Consider the following 18,560-nt stretch of genomic DNA (forward strand, 5'->3'; position numbering starts at 1 on the left):
ATTGATTCCTTTATTAGTTTTATCTTTCACGTTTTGGTACTTTAGCCTAGCTGAAATTCATCTTTATATATAATGTAAGACAGGGATGCACTTTTTCTCTCCATAGTAAGCCAATTTCCCAATAACATCTGCTAAGCAATATCCTTTCTCCATTGACTTGTGATTCCACCTCTATCAGACTTAAAGTTTTATGTGTTTATAACAATGATTGTTTCTAGTCTCTCAGTTTTGTTCCATTGGTCTGTTTTTTAATTCTTCCTGCCTCAGCACCACAATGCTTATTACTATAGCACAGCAGTATGCCTTACTATCTGGTAGTAGAAGTGTGCCCTTTTAGCTTTTCTTTTTCAAAATTGACTTAGCTACTGTAGATCTTTAGCCTTCTCTGCATCTTAGAAGTATTTGAGTTCCTCAAAAATACTGAACTTTCATTGGAATTGCATTGAATTTTATTAACATGGGGAGAATTCAGTTTTTCAAATATTGAATCATATTATCCATGAACACAATTTATCTCTTCATTCATTCACTATTTTAAAAATATCCTTGAATAGAATTTTCTAAAGTTCTCCATAAAGGTATTAATTCTTAAATCCTATGTGGTTAAACTGTACTTTTAAAAAAATGTTTATTTTTGAGAGAGAGAGTGGGGAAGGGAGAGGGGCAGAGAGAGGGAGAGATGGGATCTGAAGCAGGCTCTACGCTGACAGCAGAATCTGATGTGGGGCTCAAACTCATGAACCATGAGATCATGACCTGAGCCGAAGTCAGACGCTTAACTGACTGACCACATGCCCTAAATTGCACTTTTGGTCTTATTTTTTCCCCATCCCCCTTTTTTTAGTTGATTGTCACTGTAGCAGAAGAATGCTATTGGTCTTTGTAAGTTTTTCTTGTATCTGGAAATCTTGTTAAATTCTCCTGTTAATTCTAATAGTGTTCCTCTGCATTTTACTGGATTTTCTGTAAAAATATCATCTCCAAATGCTGGTAGTTTTGTCTCTTCTAATCCTTCTATCTCTTCTCCCTCTCCTTCTTCCTTTGTCTCTTCTCTCTTTCTTTCTTTTCTTCCTTCTTTCCATCATATTGCATTAGTCAGGACTCCAATACTTTTTTCACCACAGAAGAGGTGAAAGTATTATTGATGTTCTTGAGACTTAAAGGGAATTCATCTAAAGTTTTTCCGTTCAGTGTGTCTCATGTGGCTTTTTTGTAATAGCTTTTATCAAGTTAAGGAAGGTCCCTTCTGTTCTTAGTTTTTTGAGAATTTTAATCATAAGCAGGGATCTCATGTTATCAAATACTTTAAAAAAACTATTAATAAAGGATTTCCCCTCCTTGACCCCATAAATGTTATAAATTAAAACAACAGATTTTCTGATGTTGAGTCATCCTTACATTTCTAGGATAAACCTTACTGGATTGTGCTGTTTTATGTTTCATTTTCTTTTAATGACTTAACCATATCACTCTCATTTTCAAATTCATCAATGATAAATAGTCCTAATATTCTTTTTACCATTTTTTACTGTTTCTTAAATAGTATGATTTCTTTTTTGTTAATTTTTTTAAATGTTTTATTTATTTTTGAGAGAGAGAGTGTGAGCAGGGGAGGGTCAGAGAGAGGGCGACAGAATCCAAAGACAGGCTCCAGGCTCTGAGCTAGCTGTCAGCACAGAGCCCGATGCGGGGCTTGAACCCATGAACTGTGAGATCATGACCTGAGCCAAAGTTGTATGCTTAACCGACTGAGCCACCCAGGCACCCCTAAATAGTATGATTTCTTAAAAAGTAAATATGTGTGTAGTTATTTCTCTGTTTTTACTCAGGATTTTGTTTGCATTTCCTGTTTTCATTAGTCTTGTCAGAAGTTTGTCTATCTTATTTGGTCTTTTTAAAGAACCAGCTTTTGGGGCGCCCGGGTGGCTCAGTTGGTTAAGTATCCGACTTAGGCTCAGGTCATGATCTCACGTATTGTGAGTTCGAGCCCCGCGTCGGGCTCTGTGCTGACAACTCAGAGCCTGGAGCCTGCTTCAGATTCTGTGTCTCCCTCTCTCTCTGCCCCTCCCCACTCATGCTCTGTGTCTCTCTGCCTCTCAAAAATAAATAAATATTGGGGCGCCTGGGTGGCTTAGTCGGTTAAGCGTCCGGCTTTCGCTTAGGTCATGATCTCGCGGTTCGTGGGTTCGAGCCCCGCGTCGGGCTCTGTGCTGACTGCCAGCTCAGAGCCCGGAGCCTGTTTCAGTCTGTGACTCCCTCTCTCTCTGACTCTCCCCTGCTCACGCTGTCTCTCTCTCTCTCCTAGAAATAAATAAAAACATTAAAAAAAAATTAAAAAAAAATAAATAAATAAATATTAAAAAAATTTTTTTAAAGAACTAGCTTTTGATGTGATGTTTCTAAAAATACTTTACAGCTGTCCCATCTCTGTAAGCCTGTGTGATGCAATGAAGTGAAGACTCTGGAGTCAGAGAGACTTGAGTTCAAATCCCTGCTCTGCTCTATGTTAACTGTATGACCTTGGGCACATGATTTAGCCCCTTTGCATTTACTTCCTCATCTGTAAAACGAGAACAATCCTCCTCGTCGTGAGGATCAAATTAGAAAATTTAAAGAGGGGCGCCTGGGTGGCTCAGATGGCTAAGCATCCAACTTTGGCTCCAGGGCACGATCTCACGATCCATGGGTTCAAGCCCTGCGTCGGGGTCTATGCTGACAGCTCAGAGCCTGGAGCCTGCTTCGGATTCTGTGTCTCCCTTTCTCTCTCCCCCTCCCCCGTTCATGCTCTCTCTCTCTCTCTCTCTCTCAAAAGTAAACAAACATTAAAAAAAAATTTACCTAAAGCATCTGGAACAGTGTGAGGCACATGGAAAGTGTTCAGTGCATGTTAGTCTCTGTCCTCAGTGCCTTTGTTTATGCTGTGTTTTTTGCCTGAAATCCCCACATTGTAGGCTTCTGCTGGCCCATGTGGAAGCTGTGTGCAGATTAGGAAAAGGCATCCCTTTCTCAGGCAGGCACATCCTCCACTCACCCACTTAGCGCAGAGCCCGTGTGCAGTGCACAACCTGCCTACTGGTGCATAGCAGCCCTGCCCACTTGCCTGCTTGGTTTTCTTCCTTGTTCATTTCTCATGGTCCCCGAGGCTGCCCATTCTTCAGGTTTCAGCCCCCTCATGAAGCCTTTCTTCTTCCTGAGCTAGAAGTAATCATTCAATCTCTTTCTTTCCCTCTGTCTCTCCGCCCCTCCTTCTCCCCCGCCCCCACCAACTTTGAACTCACATCACATGTCATTTGCACATCTCTTCAGGCAGTCGTCTCAATTTGCCTCATGTCTCAGTTATTTTGTGCAAATGTCTTATCATTCAAGGGGATTAACCCCTTGAAGTTAGGGATTATAATTTGTCTTTAGATCTTCCCTCTGCCTGTGAAGCTCAGTAAATGGTAACTGGTATGGATGACAGAGTATGAAATGTAGGAGCTAAGAATAGTCTTAAATAATATTGTGTAAATGATGTGGTGGGGATGGGGGTGGGGGGGAATGGGTCTTTAGAGGCAGAGGTAATGGTAGAGCGCATGTGTGAAGGTGGTGAGGATGAAGGGTACTTACTTATTGAGCTTTCCGTGGGCCAGCACTGTGCTAAGTGCTCTCGTGGTTCATCTCCCTAAGCCCTCACAACAACCCTTTGAGACAGTAGCTGGGACACTCATGGTAGCTGGGTCACTGATACGTCAGTGGCAGAGCAGGTGCACTAGCCCTGTTCTAAGCCTGTCTGACTTCAGAGTTCAGGCTTTCAGTTACAACTAATGGACTCCCTCAACCATACAGTGATTACCATTTATTTAGGACTTACTACATACCAGGCACTGTATTTGATGCTTTATAGGTGTTATCTCTAATCTCTATGGCAAATGCATAAAATACAGGGTACAGGGTATACCCACTTTGTAAATGAGGAAACAGAGGCTCACCAAGGTTAAGTGACTTGCCTTAGGTCACATATATAGGAATTCATTATAACCAGATCTCCTGACCCCAAAGTATACCCTTTCCCCGCATCACATACACGATTCTTGGGGCCAGCAAGAAAACCCTGCAGCTGGGGGGGAGAAACGTCTGCACAGGAAAATGGAGGAACCTAAGGTTAGAAAGGCAGAATGCCTCACTTTCCAGGACTGGCTTTTAGAAATCAAGAGTCCTAGGCAGTGACCTTGACCTTAAGGGGCATGTAGCATGGCCTGGCCACTTGGAGGTCAGGGGAGTTTGAGCTGACTGGAGCTCCGCCTGGATCTGCACCAAGGGGGACATGGAACTTTGCACAGCTGTAGGGAGATCAAAACTAACCAGGCCTGCAAGGAAGGGGATGTGAAAAGATCTACAGCTGGTGGAAGTGAGTCCCTCCTGTGCATCTCAGTGACCTCATCTTCTTCAGCCTACTTGTTTCCCTAGGGCACTAGGACCATGTCTCCTAGCCTCCTAGATTGGCCTGACTGGCTTCAGAAGAGCTGCCAGAGACCGCCCAGGGTGGGGTGTGGGGATTTGTCAAGGATGAAGTACAAGTAGCATAGCCTGGACCACCAGGCATTTCCAGAGCAGAGAGCCCACCTCCGGGCTCAGATGTGCTCAGAGGTGGTGGGCACGTGGAGAACCCAAGAGTGGTGCAGATGGGGTGTTTGCCTCTTGGCCCCAGTTCCTCAGGCCCAGCTGGTGCTCTCTGAGCCACAGCGTATCACTGTAGATGTGGAGTCACCACGTGCCTCACCAGTGCCCTTCCACGTCCAGGTCATTGCTGTGGTCATGGACCTCTTCACTGATGGCGATATCTTCCAAGACATCGTAGATGCTGCGTGTAAGCGCCGGGTCCCTGTGTACATCATCCTGGATGAGGCAGGTGTGAAGTTTTTCCTGGAGATGTGTCAGAGCCTGGAGCTTGCTGACTACCGTATTCGAGTAAGTTGTACCACTGGGGTAGGGGTGAAGGATGGGGAGGAAGGGCAGGAGGTAAGATAGAGACTGCCTCTCTCTCTTCCTCTTACTCCTCCCCAGTTCAGGGACACAGGTGAACATCAAGACCTCAACCCCTTTCTTTCTGTCTAAAGCCTTGCCTTGTGAATTGATAACCCTAAATTACATGCCCAGCTTAAATTTTATCTCAAGACTATTGAGGCTAAAGAGGCAGCTTTGGCCCAGTCCTGGGGCACTCACGCCACAATGTCAGTGTTAGGGTCAAAGCTAGGGCCGTGATTCTCTTCTGGGGAGCTTTTGGAGCTGGCAGGAACTATACCTGGGCTCATCCATATTCAATTTATTTTTTTTTTAATGTTTTATTTATTTCTAGGAGAGAGAGAGAGACAGCGTGAGCAGGGGAGGGTCAGAGAGAGAGGGAGTCACAGACTGAAACAGGCTCCAGGCTCTGAGCTGGCAGTCAGCACAGAGCCCGACGCGGGGCTCGAACCCACGAACCGCGAGATCATGACCTAAGCGAAAGTCGGACGCTTAACCGACTAAGCCACCCAGGCGCCCCATGGGCTCATCCATATTCAAAGCAAAGTTTGCTAACTTCCTCCTGCTCTTCTTTTTTTTTTTTTAAATTTTTAACATTTATTTATTTTTGAGACACAGAGAGACAGAGCATGAGCAGGGGAAGGGCAGAGAGAGAAGGAGACACAGAACCCGAAGCAGGCTCCAGGCTCTGAGCTGTCAGCAAAGAGCCTGACACGCGGCTCAAACCCATGAACTGCGAGATCATGACCTGAGCCGAAGTCGGTCCCTTAACCAACTGAGTCACCAGGCGCCCCTTCCTCCTGCCCTTCAAATGGGGTTCCAGCTCTAAGGCTATAGGAAGTAGAGGCTAGTATAGACAGAAGCCAATAGGCAGGGTTCCATGAACAAGAGGGTTCCTCCTCTGCCCACACATCACTTGGCTCAAAGCCTCATAGGCCCAAGCCTGAGTGACAGTGCCTTTCTCTTCCCAACAGAACATCCGTGTTCGCTCTGTGACAGGTGTTGGCTTCTACATGCCCATGGGGAAGGTCAAGGGGACCCTGTCATCAAAGTTCCTAATGGTAGATGGTGAAAAAGTGGCCACTGGATCTTACAGGTGAGTTGGGGGCCAGGTCAGAGAAGGGCCCAGGAGGCCTTTATTTGTGGTAACAAATATAAAAATTTCTGGATACTGGATTATTCTAAAAAGAAGGTCAACTCTTACTGGGCATCAAGAATGGCCTGCCTTTCATGGTCCACAGCAAAGGGTTGCATTTTGAAGCTAGTTTTTGGGTGGGACAAGCAGGAAGCAGAATGGACCAGATTTGGGAAATAAATGTGAGGGTGTGGTCTCTCTCTTTTGCCCAGGCCCGTGGTGCCGGCAGGATGGGTAAACATTGCAGTCTTCATTTGGCCAGGAAGCTCTGTAGCCACCAACGAGATCAGAAGTGGCGTTGTGAACAGGACAAGGAAGCCCACTTGGGCACAGCCCTGAAGGCCAAGCCTTTGGAGATGCTTCCCATATAAAGGGAATCATACTGGGGAGAGTAGGGGTTGAAACCAAATAGCCAAATTCTGCCATCAGGAAGTGTGTCAGGGTCCAGCTGATCACGAACGACAAAATAATCACAGCCTTTGTACCCAGTGATGGTTGTTTGAATTTTACTGAGGAAAGTGATGAGGTTCTGGATTTGGTCGCAAAGGTCACACTGTCGGTGACATTCCTGGAGTTCACTTTAAGGTTGTCAGAGTAGCCAATATGTCTCTTTTGGCCTTAATGCAAAGGCAAGAAGGAAAGAGCAAGATCGTAAGTCCTGACACTGAAAACGTGACAATAATAGATTTTCATGTGGGGGGTGCCTGGGTGACTCAGTCGGTTGAGCATCCGTCTTCAGCTCAGGTCACGATCTCACCGTCATGAGTTTGAGCCCCATGAGTTTGAGCAGGAACCTGCTTCTGATTCTGTGCTTCCCTCTCTCTCTGCCCCTCCCCTACTCACGTTCTGTCTCTGTCTCAAAAATAAATAAACATTAAAATTTTTTTTCACATACCAAAAAAAAAAAAAAAAAAGAAAGAAAAAAAGGAAAGAAATATGAGGGTGTGGTGTGGAGGCAATGTCTCCCAAATTCTGATTCAGAAGTAAATTACCAGGAACAGGGGAGACTGTTATCTCAGCAGTCTTTGCCCTCCAAGTGTACTGAAATCTGGGTGAGGGAAGAGACCTGGGCACAGGGAACAATCAACAAATGGCATAAGTCCCCTTACATGGTTAAAGTATAGGGGTTTGTAGGTGCCAGGTGCTCTAAAAACCTAGAGAGGGGGCGCCTGAGTGGCTTAGTCGGTTAAGCGTCCGACTTTCGCTTAGGTCATAATCTCGCGGTTCGTGGGTTCGAGCCCCACGTCGGGCTCTGTGCTGACTGCCAGCTCAGAGCCTAGAGCCTGTTTCAGTCTGTGACTCCCTCTCTCTCTGACCCTCCCCTGCTCATGCTGTCTGTCTCTTTCTCACTCTCTCTCTCTCTTTCCTAGAAATAAATAAAACTTTAAAAAATAAAAAATAAATAAAAACCTAGAGAGGAGCCAGTAAGGAATGGAATGATATTAACAGTAGCAGCAGCTGCATTACTGATCAAAATGTGTGTGCCAGGGACTGAGCTAAATGTTTTATATATGGTATCACGCTTGAGCCTCCCAGCACCTTTGTGACTGTACGCCCTATGAGCCCCACATGACAAGGCATAAAAGGGTAGAAACCAGGTTGGTGGGAATGCAAAGTGGTGCAGCCACCCTGGAAAACGTGTGGAGGTTCCTCAAAAAGTTAAAAATAGAACTACTTCCAATGACCCAGCAATTGCACTACGAGGTATTTAACCAAGGGCTACAGGTGTGCTGCTTCGAAGGCACACGTGCACCCCAGTGTTTATAGCAGGGCTATCGACAATAGCCAAAGTATGGAAAGAGCCCAAATGTCCATCAACGAATGAATGGATAAAGAAGATGTGGTGTATATATACACGATGGAGTATTACTCGGCAATCAAAAAGAATGAAATCTTGCCATTTGCAACTATGTGGATGGAACTAGAGGGTATTATGCAAAGTGAAATTAGAGAAAGACAAACATCATATGACTTCACTCGTATGTGGAATTTTAAGATACAAAACAGATGAGCATAAGGGAAGGAAAAATAATATAATAACAGGGAAGGGGACAAAACACAAGAGACTCTCAAATACAGAGAATAAACTGAGGGTTGCTGGAGGGGTTGTGTGTGGGGGGATGGGCTAAATGGGCAATGGGCATTAAGGACGATGCTTGCTGCACTGGTTGGGTTGAGCCCTGGGTGTTATATGTAAGGAGTCAGTCACCAGATTCTACTCCTGAAATCATTATTGCACTACATGCTGATTAACTTGGATATAAACTTAAAAATATAAATTAACTAATTAATTGATTTAAAAAACGTGTCTAGGAAAAAAAAGAAAGAAAGAAAGAAACCAGGTTGGAATCCAGGCCTGACTTCCCATGCCCTTGCCTGCTTTCTGCATTTGAGGCCACGATCTGGAAAAGAGGGAGGACGTGGGTCAGCGGAGGGGGGGCACCCGGCGAGAAGGCCAGGAGCTGTCTCCCACCGGCCAGCAAGGCATCGGCCTCAGTGGTAGATCAGGTTGGGTCAGGGGGCAGTCAGGGGGTGTTGAGAGGGACTGCCAAGGGGCCGCTGGCAAGACGAAGCCACAGGCTGGGCCTACCTGTCGTGTTTCTCTGTCCCCACGTTCCCAGGTTCACCTGGAGCTCCTCCCACGTGGACAGGAACCTTCTCCTCCTCCTGACCGGGCAGAACGTGGAGCCCTTCGACGTGGAGTTCCGGGAGCTGTACGCCATCTCCGAGGAGGTGAACTTGTACCAGCAGCTGAGCCTGGCAGGAGGTGCCGGGAGGCTCGGCCCCAACTACTCCTCCACCGTGGCTCGCAAGCTGATCAACCCCAAGTACGCCCTGGTGGCGGGCAGCCGCCACCCACCGGGCGAGTTGATGCGCTGGGCCGCCCGGCAGCAGCGGGAGGCGGGCGGCGACCCCGAGGGGCAGGAGGAGGGTGGCAGGGGCGGCGAGGCGGCCCGGCGCCTGGAGAGCTTCCTGAACGACCTGGTCACGCTGGAGCAGGTGCTGCCCCCCGTGGAGGCCATTCCCTCCGGGGAGCTGCTGCGGAAGGACGGCAGGGTGGTCTCCCACCTGCACGTGGACCTGAAGCCCAAGCCCCGAGAGGCGCTTGTCCGAAACGGCAAGGGAGAAGCCGCCAACGGGGAGGCCACGGCGGCCAAGGAGGGCAAGCGCTTTAGCACCAGGCTCTTCAGCCGCAGGGCCAAGCGGCCCCCGGTGCCCAACGGCACGGCCAGCTCCCTCTCCACCGAGACCTTTGCGGAAGTGGAGTTTGTGCCCGGGAAGAGGCCCAGCGAGGGCTCCAGCGCTGACATCTCAGGTGAGCCCTCCGCCCTCGGCCCCGTGCTCCCCAGGCCTCCGGGCCCCCTCGGGAGCGGCGCCTCCGATCTGCGGAAAGGCAGCCTGCCGGATGCAGAGAGCCGGAGCTCTGAGGCCAAGGTGGTCCTCAGTTCCCACCGGGCCCTGGCCCGCCTCCGCCTCATGGAGGCAGCACACCCCCACCGCGGGGCTGGGTTCACTCCCTCTTGTCTGAAAGCCGGGAGGGCGGCTGCCTGGCTCAGCCGTTCTGAGGACAGAAAGTGCTCAGAGCAGTGGCGGCCGGGGAGCAGCCTGAGAGCCGTCCTTAGCAGTCCTGGAGGCTGGGCAGCTTTCCCCTCTGTCGGGGAGCAGGCACGGCGCAGCTGAGTGGCCTCACCCAGGCCTGACCTCTGCCTCTGAGTCTAGGGCTCCTTCTCGAAAACGTGTTCCTTGCCAGGTCACCTGTCATCACGACCCAACCTGGGCAAACACACCCCGCCCTCGCCTGTGCCCCACCAATGCCCTGACCCACTTTCCTCATTTCTGTTTTACATAGTTTGACTTGGTTCTTCCCCGGGCTTATCTGATTAGTGGTGCTTGCCATGCTGCTTGCATTTGGGAGAGATCGTTCCTGCTGGCGGGTCTCTCCGGGGTCCCCTAGAGGTCTGGGCCTTTATCTTTTCTCTGGAGCCGGCTCCACTCTGGCCTTTCCGGAGGCTGCTGGGGACAACCGGGACCGCTACCGGTGCCTTTCCTCGGGGCAGCGTCTCTGAGTCGAGGGGGCCCCCGAACTGGGGTTTCTCACTGCGGCAGTGAGCCGGGCCTCCCACCTGGCCAGGGAGCAGAGGGTGGGTGCGCCCTTGCCCTGCGCGGCCCGAGTGCTTCCAGGACTCCTGTGTGCCCCACGCCCCCAGCTTTGACCTGACCTGATCGTGGCTTGAGGATAAGGGTCACAGCCACCTCCCCTCTGCTGACGCCCCTGCCCTTCTGCGGGAACCCACACGCTCAGTCTGCGGTTCTTAAAGTTAGGACAGGCCCGGGAGTGTCTGCAAATCTGGGGCACGGCACGAATGCCAGCGACGTTCTTCCACGTGGCTGGGAAGCATTTGTGGGGCGCCTCCGTCCGCCCGGCCCTTCACTAGACGCTTTCCCTCTCACTTGGCCCTCACGACAGCCACAGAGGGGGCTGGTGGAGGCTCGGACAAGTGCGTGAGGTGGTCCCGGGACACAGTAAGTGGCAGTGGGGCCAGGGCTCAAACCTCGGCCAGGGCGCATGCCCGCGCACCCCGCCACACCCTCTCCCATTCCCTCCTGGGCTCCCTGGCTCCCCCAACACCAGTTGCTCTGCCACTTTGCACCTCTTGTTTGGAGGAAGGGTTGCCATGGTGAGCACCTGGCAGGGAAGGCAGAGGGAGGGGCAAGCCCAACCACAAAAGGGGGCTTCCTCTCCCTTCAGCCCCTCACCCTGAGGTGCTGTTTCCATAGAAACGCAAGGCCCATTGTCTTGTCCCTTCCTGCTGCCTTTCCTAAGTCTCTCAGCAGCCAGTTCCCCTGCTTGGAGGACTTGGACAGTCACTGCTGCTGCCCTCGGCATGTCTGCATATGGTGCCCAGGAGCCAGCCAAGCACATGCAACCGCACCCTGGGGAAGCTCCTCTCCTGAGCCCCCAACACACCGGCACGTGGTCAGGAAGGCCCCAGGGATGCCCGGCAGGGTCCCCCTGTTCCTTCTGTATCCTTTAGAAGAAACACAGACTGGCCACACCCAGCGCAGCCGCTGCCCACCTGGCTGGGTATCCAGTTCCCGAGGGCCTGAAATCCAGGTTGCTAATGAGACCTTTCCTCTCCCTGCTGCTGGCCTCCCTCACAGGCAGAGGCGAGAAGCCAGAGTCCTCCCCCTAAAGGCTCTTTTATTGGCCTCCGGCCTCCCAAAAGTTTGACTGCATCTGAGCTGTTCGAGCACCTCTTCTCAGGCAGAAGCTCAGTCATTAGGACTCTGGGCACCAGAGGGTGGCGTTCCTGGCGGTATGGGGCCCCCAAGGTTGGGACTAGTAATTTCAGTACTCTCAGAATGTCATCTGGGAAGAAACCACTTTAGCTTGGGGCCCTCATCCAGCGAAAGGATCCTTTCCTACAGTGACAATTCAGAACATCATCAGAACAGATATCAGTGTGGGATCTCAGCTCATAGTACTTTGCTCCCCAGACCCTGGCCATATCCCTTCCCTTCCCCAGGGTGGTTTCCTGCTCGAGAAGAGGAGGGGTTAAGCCAGGGAGGGTTTCTGAGGTCCCTTTGAGCTCCTGACTCTGACTCTGTCTTCTCTCTCCCTGCCATCCTCTTGTCAAGGGAGAGCCTGGGCTGATGGACAGGGTGGGTGGAAGAGAAAAATAGAAAGCTAAGTGCTGGCAGCCTGTAAAATTGCTTGATAAGAAGTATATAGTTGTCAAACAGCATGCAAATGTTTGCAAGCCCAACTGTGGCCCTTGGGAGAACCTTTGGAAATCCCTTCCTTTAGGCCTAAGTATCCTTAGGGGGGCGGGCAGGGAGGGGAGGGGTTGCAGCCCCCCCCCCACTCCTGGTTGCCTGGTGGTGAGAAGGCTCACTACGCCCTCTACTGGTGGAAGCTGAACTCCTTTTCCTTCTAGTTTTTCTCTCAACTGAGGAGCTTTGGACCGGCCCTCTGGGCAGAGATCCCAATCTCAGGGAGCAGCATTTGCTGGAGAGCCTTGTTAAAACCCAGTGAGGAGGGGCACCTGGGCCGCTCACTCAGCTGAGAATCCGACTTCAGCTCAGGTCATGATCTTCTGGTTCACGAGTCCAAGCCCCACTTCTGGCTCTGTGCTGACAACTCAGAGCCTGGAGCCTTCTTCAGATTCTGTGTCTCCCTCTCTCTGTGTCCCTCCTCCCATTAATACTCTGTCTCTCTCAAAAAACAAACAAACAAACAAACCAAACCACAGTGAGGAATCTGTACCACTGGCCTGTGCTCTTAAAATGTAGGAATCTACATTTTAAACAAGTGTCCTGGGTCCATGTAGGGGGTCCCAAGAGCAGCAGATTATGATGACACTTGGACTTGGACAAGGCTCTGTTCTCACAGGGCTGCCAGCCTGGGGGAGGAAGTTCCAGGTGACGTTCTGGAGCCCCTCCCAGCCCCTCCAAGGAGATCATTGGGAAATGGCCAACACTCTTGACCATGGTTAGGGGAAGAAAGACACAAACGTTCCCTGAGCAGGTTCTAGGTGGATACATGCTAAATGCTTTCACACAGAACTCACAGCCACCTGCCTGATGACATTTCACAGACAGGAGGTGCGGAGAGGCAAGCCTCTGTGTCATGGTCATGCGGTGAGAGAGGGCAATGTGGTCTCTTGCCTCCCAGGGCATTGCACAAAGCTCATGGCTATCTCCAGAAGGTTAGGGTTAGTGCCATTTCCCTACATCTTTAAAGACACTTTGGAAGAGGCTGGAGGCTTCTTACACAATGGACTGTTCCCCTGGTATCCCACCAGTGGAGAGGAAGAAGAGAGCGGCCATTTACAGCCCCGAGTGCCTCTGGGTCACCACCTCCCAAGATCCTCTCGCCCATGCTTTTCCCAGAGTTCTCTAGGGTGACTGCAGCAACAGTTGCATTTCTAGAACTCTCCTGGGTTCCCATGATTCGTGCATGAGGGTGCGGGCTGCCCTAGCTGGCAGGTGGTCTGGTTCCTAGTTCTGCGGCTGCAGATCTCCTGGACTTGGGACTTCAGGCTCTCCTGTGTCACTCCCCCCCCCAGGAGCTAGAGGTCCCAGGTATCGGGGAAATCTGGGCCCCTGAGACGGAAGGTTGGGAAAGTGATTCTAGGGTTCAGAGCTCATAAGGGGCGTGTGGGCCTCCAATTCCAGGACAAGTCTACTCAAGAGCTGCCTTCAGAATTCAGTGTCACTCTTGAGGAGCCTGGGGCAGGCCCCAGCTGCTGTTTGGAGGTCCGATTTGATAAACCCAAGCTCGGTTCCCAACCGGGGCCCCCGCCACACAGCAAGGTGAGGCTAGCCGAGTGAGCATCCTTAGAGGAACTGATCCCACTCAGTTCCAGAAAGGAGGCAAGCATCCTGCTCTCACTGGCATATGTCATAACCCCTCTGCCCTCCTGGGTTCTGTTCGGCCTCGCCAGGGCTTTCATCACCATCTAGGTGAGTGAGCGCATGTACATCACCCAGTCAGTATCTGTTGGCGCTGCTATTACTGTTAGTATTGGTATGAGCCTTTAAGTAGCCTGCCACTGCCTGGCCATACGTTTTACTCAAGAAATACATACCTACGCAACGCCGGCTGTATGCCAGGCACGGCCCTACGCTCCTGGCACAACAGTGAACAAAACAAACAAAGTCCATGCCCTTCGGAGTGAATGCTGGACTAAAAAGAGAAGGGCAGAGGAGGGCCGTGACCCTTGTATAAAGGGGTCATTGGGAAGTTCTCTCTGATAAAGGGACAAAGGGACATTTGAACAGAGACTTGAATGAAGGGAGGGAGAAAGCTGTGTGGACATGCAGAGGATGAATCTTCCAGAAAAGGGGAATATGAAGTCTTGAAACCCATGGGGAGGTAGAGCCCACGGGTCCTTGCCCTGGTGCCCCGGGTGCCTCCCCGCCCCCACCCCTACTTTCAGTCTTACTACAGTGTTACCTCCCTTTGAAGTTTGACCTTCCCTTCGGGCCACCCATGGCCACTTATGTATTCTTCCCTTTTAAGCTGAGCAGGTCTGATTCTCCTCAGTCTTGCCGAACTCCTGCATGTGGTGGGCTCTCAGTCAACGTGCACTAAAGGAATGACACTGAAGGAATGACAGAATACAGATAATTCACCCTCAAACCAGTTTCTCTGGTAGAGGCATGGGATGAGTGCTGCATCCAAAGAACCCCTGCAGGCATTCGTCGGCCTTCTGGAACGAGCGGGAAGCACACCCAGGCAAACTGGGGTTGTTGGCCTTGCCGCTCCCAGCTTCTCCGGGCAGGAGGGCAGGAGCGGGGGCAGAGTGCAGGCTTAGGAAGCAGGCTCCTCTAAGGCTTCCCACCCCCACCCCCCAGCTACACTCCTTCCCCTGCTTCCTGATGCAGGGATCGATCTGCTTACCTGCCTCCAAAATGCTGCTGCCTCAGGGGAGGAACTCAGCATCTGCTCAGTAGGCCAAGCACATAAAACCAGCCCCTGCGGATAGGAAGTGGAGATGGCTGCGTCCATTGCCGCAGCAAGGGGACTGCGGGACGCCAGCAGGAGTCACTTGGGCAGAGCTGCATCAGAGGAGGCCCGGCCCCACCGTGGAAGATGACCCACGCTCCTTGACCCTTGGAACCCTCAGGGAGGGGATGACACAGTCAATTGAGTCCCCTCCTACCTCCTCTCAGCCTTAAACACCTCAAGCTTGGCCTCCAAGGAAGCCCAGCTGGACTTGTAGAAAGTCCTGAGGAGTGGGTCCAGTTAGCACCAACCAAGCGGTGGTTAGCTGAGGGGGTGGGGGGAAGGAAGAGCTTAGTTGAGCCTGCTCAGTGTCTCCCTTGCTAATGGCCCAAGAGAGGAGGCAGCCACCACCTTAATTAAATTCACAGCTGGAGTGATATGGGAAGGTGGTGTGAGCACAGGGGAGGTGACCCTTGCTGTGTAGAAAGGGCTGGGCAGGAAATAATTCAGCAGCTCCTACCTGGGAGAAAGACAGCCAGGGCCCCCGGAGGACAGAGGCCCAGCAGCCCGACACCTCGGAGGCCAGGGGGTGTCAGTGTCTGCCTCACAGCTCACTGCTTCCCTCCGCAGCTCCCACAGCAGAAATCCAACCAAAGAAGCCGCCGGCCTCTGTTTGGGATTGTAAAGGGGGCGGGAATGGATGGAAGGGGGCTGGGAAGAGGAGAAACGGGCTTCTCTGGCCAGGAGAAGAACAGCGTTCTCCCCCCGCCCCCTTTCCCCTCAGTGAAGTGTGCTCCCTCACCCTCTGCTCTTAAAACAAGCCCCCTAAACGTGTGGTCTGTGCCGTGGTACCTGGCTCTCCATCAGCCTGCTGACCCGGTGCCTGCGCAGTGGCAGGACCTGAGGCTGGATGTGGAGGGCGGGAGCGGCCGCTGGCCCTGGTGCTGACTGGCTCGGGGAGCTGGTGCCCCCCCCCCCCCCCCCCCCGCCAACCTCGATGTAACGCGGGGTTAATGATACCTTCCTGAAGTGCAGCCGTGGGGGTGGGGACTACCTGAGAGAATGACTGGTTGTGCTTTGTAAGTTGGGAGGCTACGTACAGCGTTGGCTGCTGGTAAACTGCCTCTTGGTGAGACTTTTAAGTCATTGACTGTAGTTGTGGATTAGGGCTCTGGGTCCTTCCCCCGACCCTGCTGAGGTCAGGAGATGGCAGATCCCTTGATATCCTGACCAGTGACAGTCTAGCTGAGACGACCAGACAGGGAGAACCTTTCCTTTAGCTTTTTTGGGGGGTTGGGGAGCCCTACTGACTCCAGATGAGCAGCTTGGCAGGGAGCCCGTGACCCCAGCCCCTATTTGAAGTCTAGGCGATACACGGGAGAGGAGTGGGAGGGGAGTCCACTGAGCACTTCACTTACATCCCCCTTCGCCTGTGTCCCTTGTCTCTGCAGGTAAAACAAATCCCAGTCCTTCCAAGGCCAGCAATTGTGTGATCTCCTGAGCCACGAGCCAGCGGTGGGCAGGACCTGTGGATATCCCCAGCCCTGTCCTATGGAGAATACAGGTCAAACGCTGCACCAGTTTGCACTTCGGACCCTTACTTGCTTCCTGCCCAACGGCCTCCATCCTGGCCTCAGGGACCCTCAGTCCCACATGGGAGAGTCTGCAGCACGTCAGGACAATCACATGCCTCTGCAAGACTGTCGGCCGCCGGGCAGGGGTCACTCCTTCTTGTTTACATGAAGTGGAAGCTTGACTAATGTCTGCTCTCCTTTATGCCAGACCCCCTCCCTCCACTGGGCCAGCCTTGCCCTGTAGGTCCTCAGATGGGGTGAGTCCAGGTCTTTCTGCCTAATGCCATAGGGTGTCCAGGGCAGCCCCAGCTCCCTGACTTCTCTTTCCCAGGCTTCCTGGAGCTTCTGGTCCCCCAGGAGGCTTGGTGGGATGTGCGGGAAGAGGAGGGGCTCTGAGCCAGGGAGCCAGTCTTCCCCGAGGCTCCGAACTCAAGGTGGAAGGGGCGGCTGGGGCGGCTGGGGCGCCGGCTGCACTGGCCTTCCCAGCCCAGTTCCCGCAGCCTCCCGTACTAGGCCCAGAGTGAAGTGAGGGACAGGCCTCTCCTCAGCCAGTGGCAGAATCTGACTGCCATTCAGGGAGCCCTCGTACTGAAGTCTCCTTCCCCTCCCTTCCCACATCTTAGCAGTCTTAGCAGTGTTCACGCCAGGGCCCCAGACCTCCTTGGCTGTTGCCTGTTGCGAGCACACATGGGGGCTTTTCTAGTGCCTTTACCCAGGGCTGCTCCGTCCTTTAAATGTGCCTTGATTTGCAGCCCAGGGCAGGGAGAGAGAGCTTGGCGGGGGGGTGGGGGAGGTTCAAGTGGCTTGGGAGGTTGAGCCCTGCAGACAAGAGCATTTGGCCTCTCCCCCGCCCCCGAGGGGTCCCCAGCCCCCTTCGCCAGCCAGTGTGCCTTCTCTAGCTACATTCCAGCCAAAGACCAGCTTTCGCCTCCTGCCAAAGGTCAGGCTGCATTTAGGAGCCTTAGCCTCCCCTCGGTGCCACAACGTCGGGCCAGGGACAGCAGCCTCAAGCTGCACACTGCCCTCTCCCCACTTGTGTGGCTGGTGGGGTCTGAGGAAAGATTTCTGGAAGGGACAGCAGAGGAATTGCCAAATTGCAGGCTCTGTGAGCCAACTGCTGGGGGTCCCTAGACACAGGGGGCCGAGGGGCCACATGGCCCAGTGGAAGCTCCCCCAGGCCACCTCTTTCAGCCTCTTGTGAACCAGACTTTGTGTCTTTCCTTCTGCAGAAACCCTGGGGCCCCAGTAGCATTTAAGGGAGGGACCCAGATCCGGGCTTGAGGGAGAGCACTGGGGGGCACCGAGGCGAAGCAGGAGGCGGGGTGGCCCAATGCACTTGTTGGAGGAGAACCTGGCCTCTGGCAGGGGGAACGGAGGGGGCAGGGAAAGGAAAGCAAAGGTGAGCCTGGCTCCCAGGGGCCCCTCTCTCTATCCTGAGGCTAGCTTGTAGGGTGCTGGGGGTGGGGGGCAGGGAGTCCCCAACCCACCTCCCTGAGCTTCTACGAGGATTAAACACTTCCTGGGAAGTGCTGGCAATGTGACACGTGCTTGTTCTGGAGGGGAAGGAAGGGAGAGGAGAACGGGGGCAGGGACAAGATCACCCTTGGTGGGGAGAGTGGACGCCTCTGGGGACAAGGAAGCCCAGGGAAGGGACCAGCTCCTAAGGTCTCTTCCCAAGGGCTTCCTCTCTGTGTCCCTCCCCCGTCAAGAGAAGCTGGCCTACGGCACCCCTTCCCCTCTTCTGACCCAAAGCAGGCCCCGTTCCTTCCCAGGCCTGACGTGTGGGAGGATCCACACTGGAAGCTGCCCTTTCTGCCCCGGTTTCCGCACGTGCCAAGATGGGATCTTTTCACTTTCTTCATAGACATGGGGGTGGGAGAGCATGAGGAAGCAACTTCGTGTAGTTGGGGGAGGGCTGGCAGCTGAGGCGGGACACCTCCCTCCACCGTGGCCTGTCTCCTCATCCCCTTTGGAGGTTTGGACAAGATGGCCTCTGAGTCCCTCCAGCTGAGAGAGCCTTGGGACAAGAAGGCGGTCCAGAGTGCTGAGGACCTTGAAGCACAAAAATGCGGCTACTGGTGTTGGCTCCTCTGCCCAGGCCCGGCCCACACTCCGTTCTGCCTCTGGGCTTCTCGTTTTCAGTACATCTGCCATCTGCTCCAGCACTTGCACACACTTTGCGATGTATTCTCTCTCTCTCCTCACATCTCAAGGGTACATCTGGCATTCTCCGATGGATGGCAAGTTCAAGGGTGGATCATGCCCTTGGTCCCCACACAGCAGGCCTGGTAACGTGCGAAGGGCTCCAGGAGGAACTGGGAGGAAATAGCACTCTAGGTACGGGCCCCTCCCATCCCCCACCAAGGTGCCCACTCTGTGCCCAGTTTCCATAGCCTGA

The 18,560-nt window shown here is 52.8% G+C and overlaps 1 protein-coding gene and 1 pseudogene across 1 annotated transcript in view; both read left to right on the top strand.

The window, feature by feature from the left end:
• FAM83F (family with sequence similarity 83 member F) overlaps positions 1-17,643 on the top strand; it is a 35,032-nt gene extending 17,389 nt beyond the window's left edge. Inside the window, exons 2-5 of the mRNA XM_039236352.1 lie at positions 4,780-4,947; positions 5,976-6,097; positions 8,758-9,452; positions 16,040-17,643. Of these exons, the coding sequence (XP_039092283.1) occupies positions 4,780-4,947; positions 5,976-6,097; positions 8,758-9,452; positions 16,040-16,089 (1,035 nt within the window). The 3' untranslated portion in view covers positions 16,090-17,643. The remainder of the gene's footprint in view (positions 1-4,779; positions 4,948-5,975; positions 6,098-8,757; positions 9,453-16,039) is intronic.
• Positions 6,367-6,791, top strand: LOC120234486 (annotated as a pseudogene).
• Positions 17,644-18,560: the final 917 nt, after the last annotated feature.

The sequence above is a fragment of the Hyaena hyaena genome, unplaced genomic scaffold, assembly GCF_003009895.1.
Source record: "Hyaena hyaena isolate Hyena2069 unplaced genomic scaffold, ASM300989v1 scaffold_4, whole genome shotgun sequence".
NCBI lineage: Eukaryota > Metazoa > Chordata > Mammalia > Carnivora > Hyaenidae > Hyaena > Hyaena hyaena.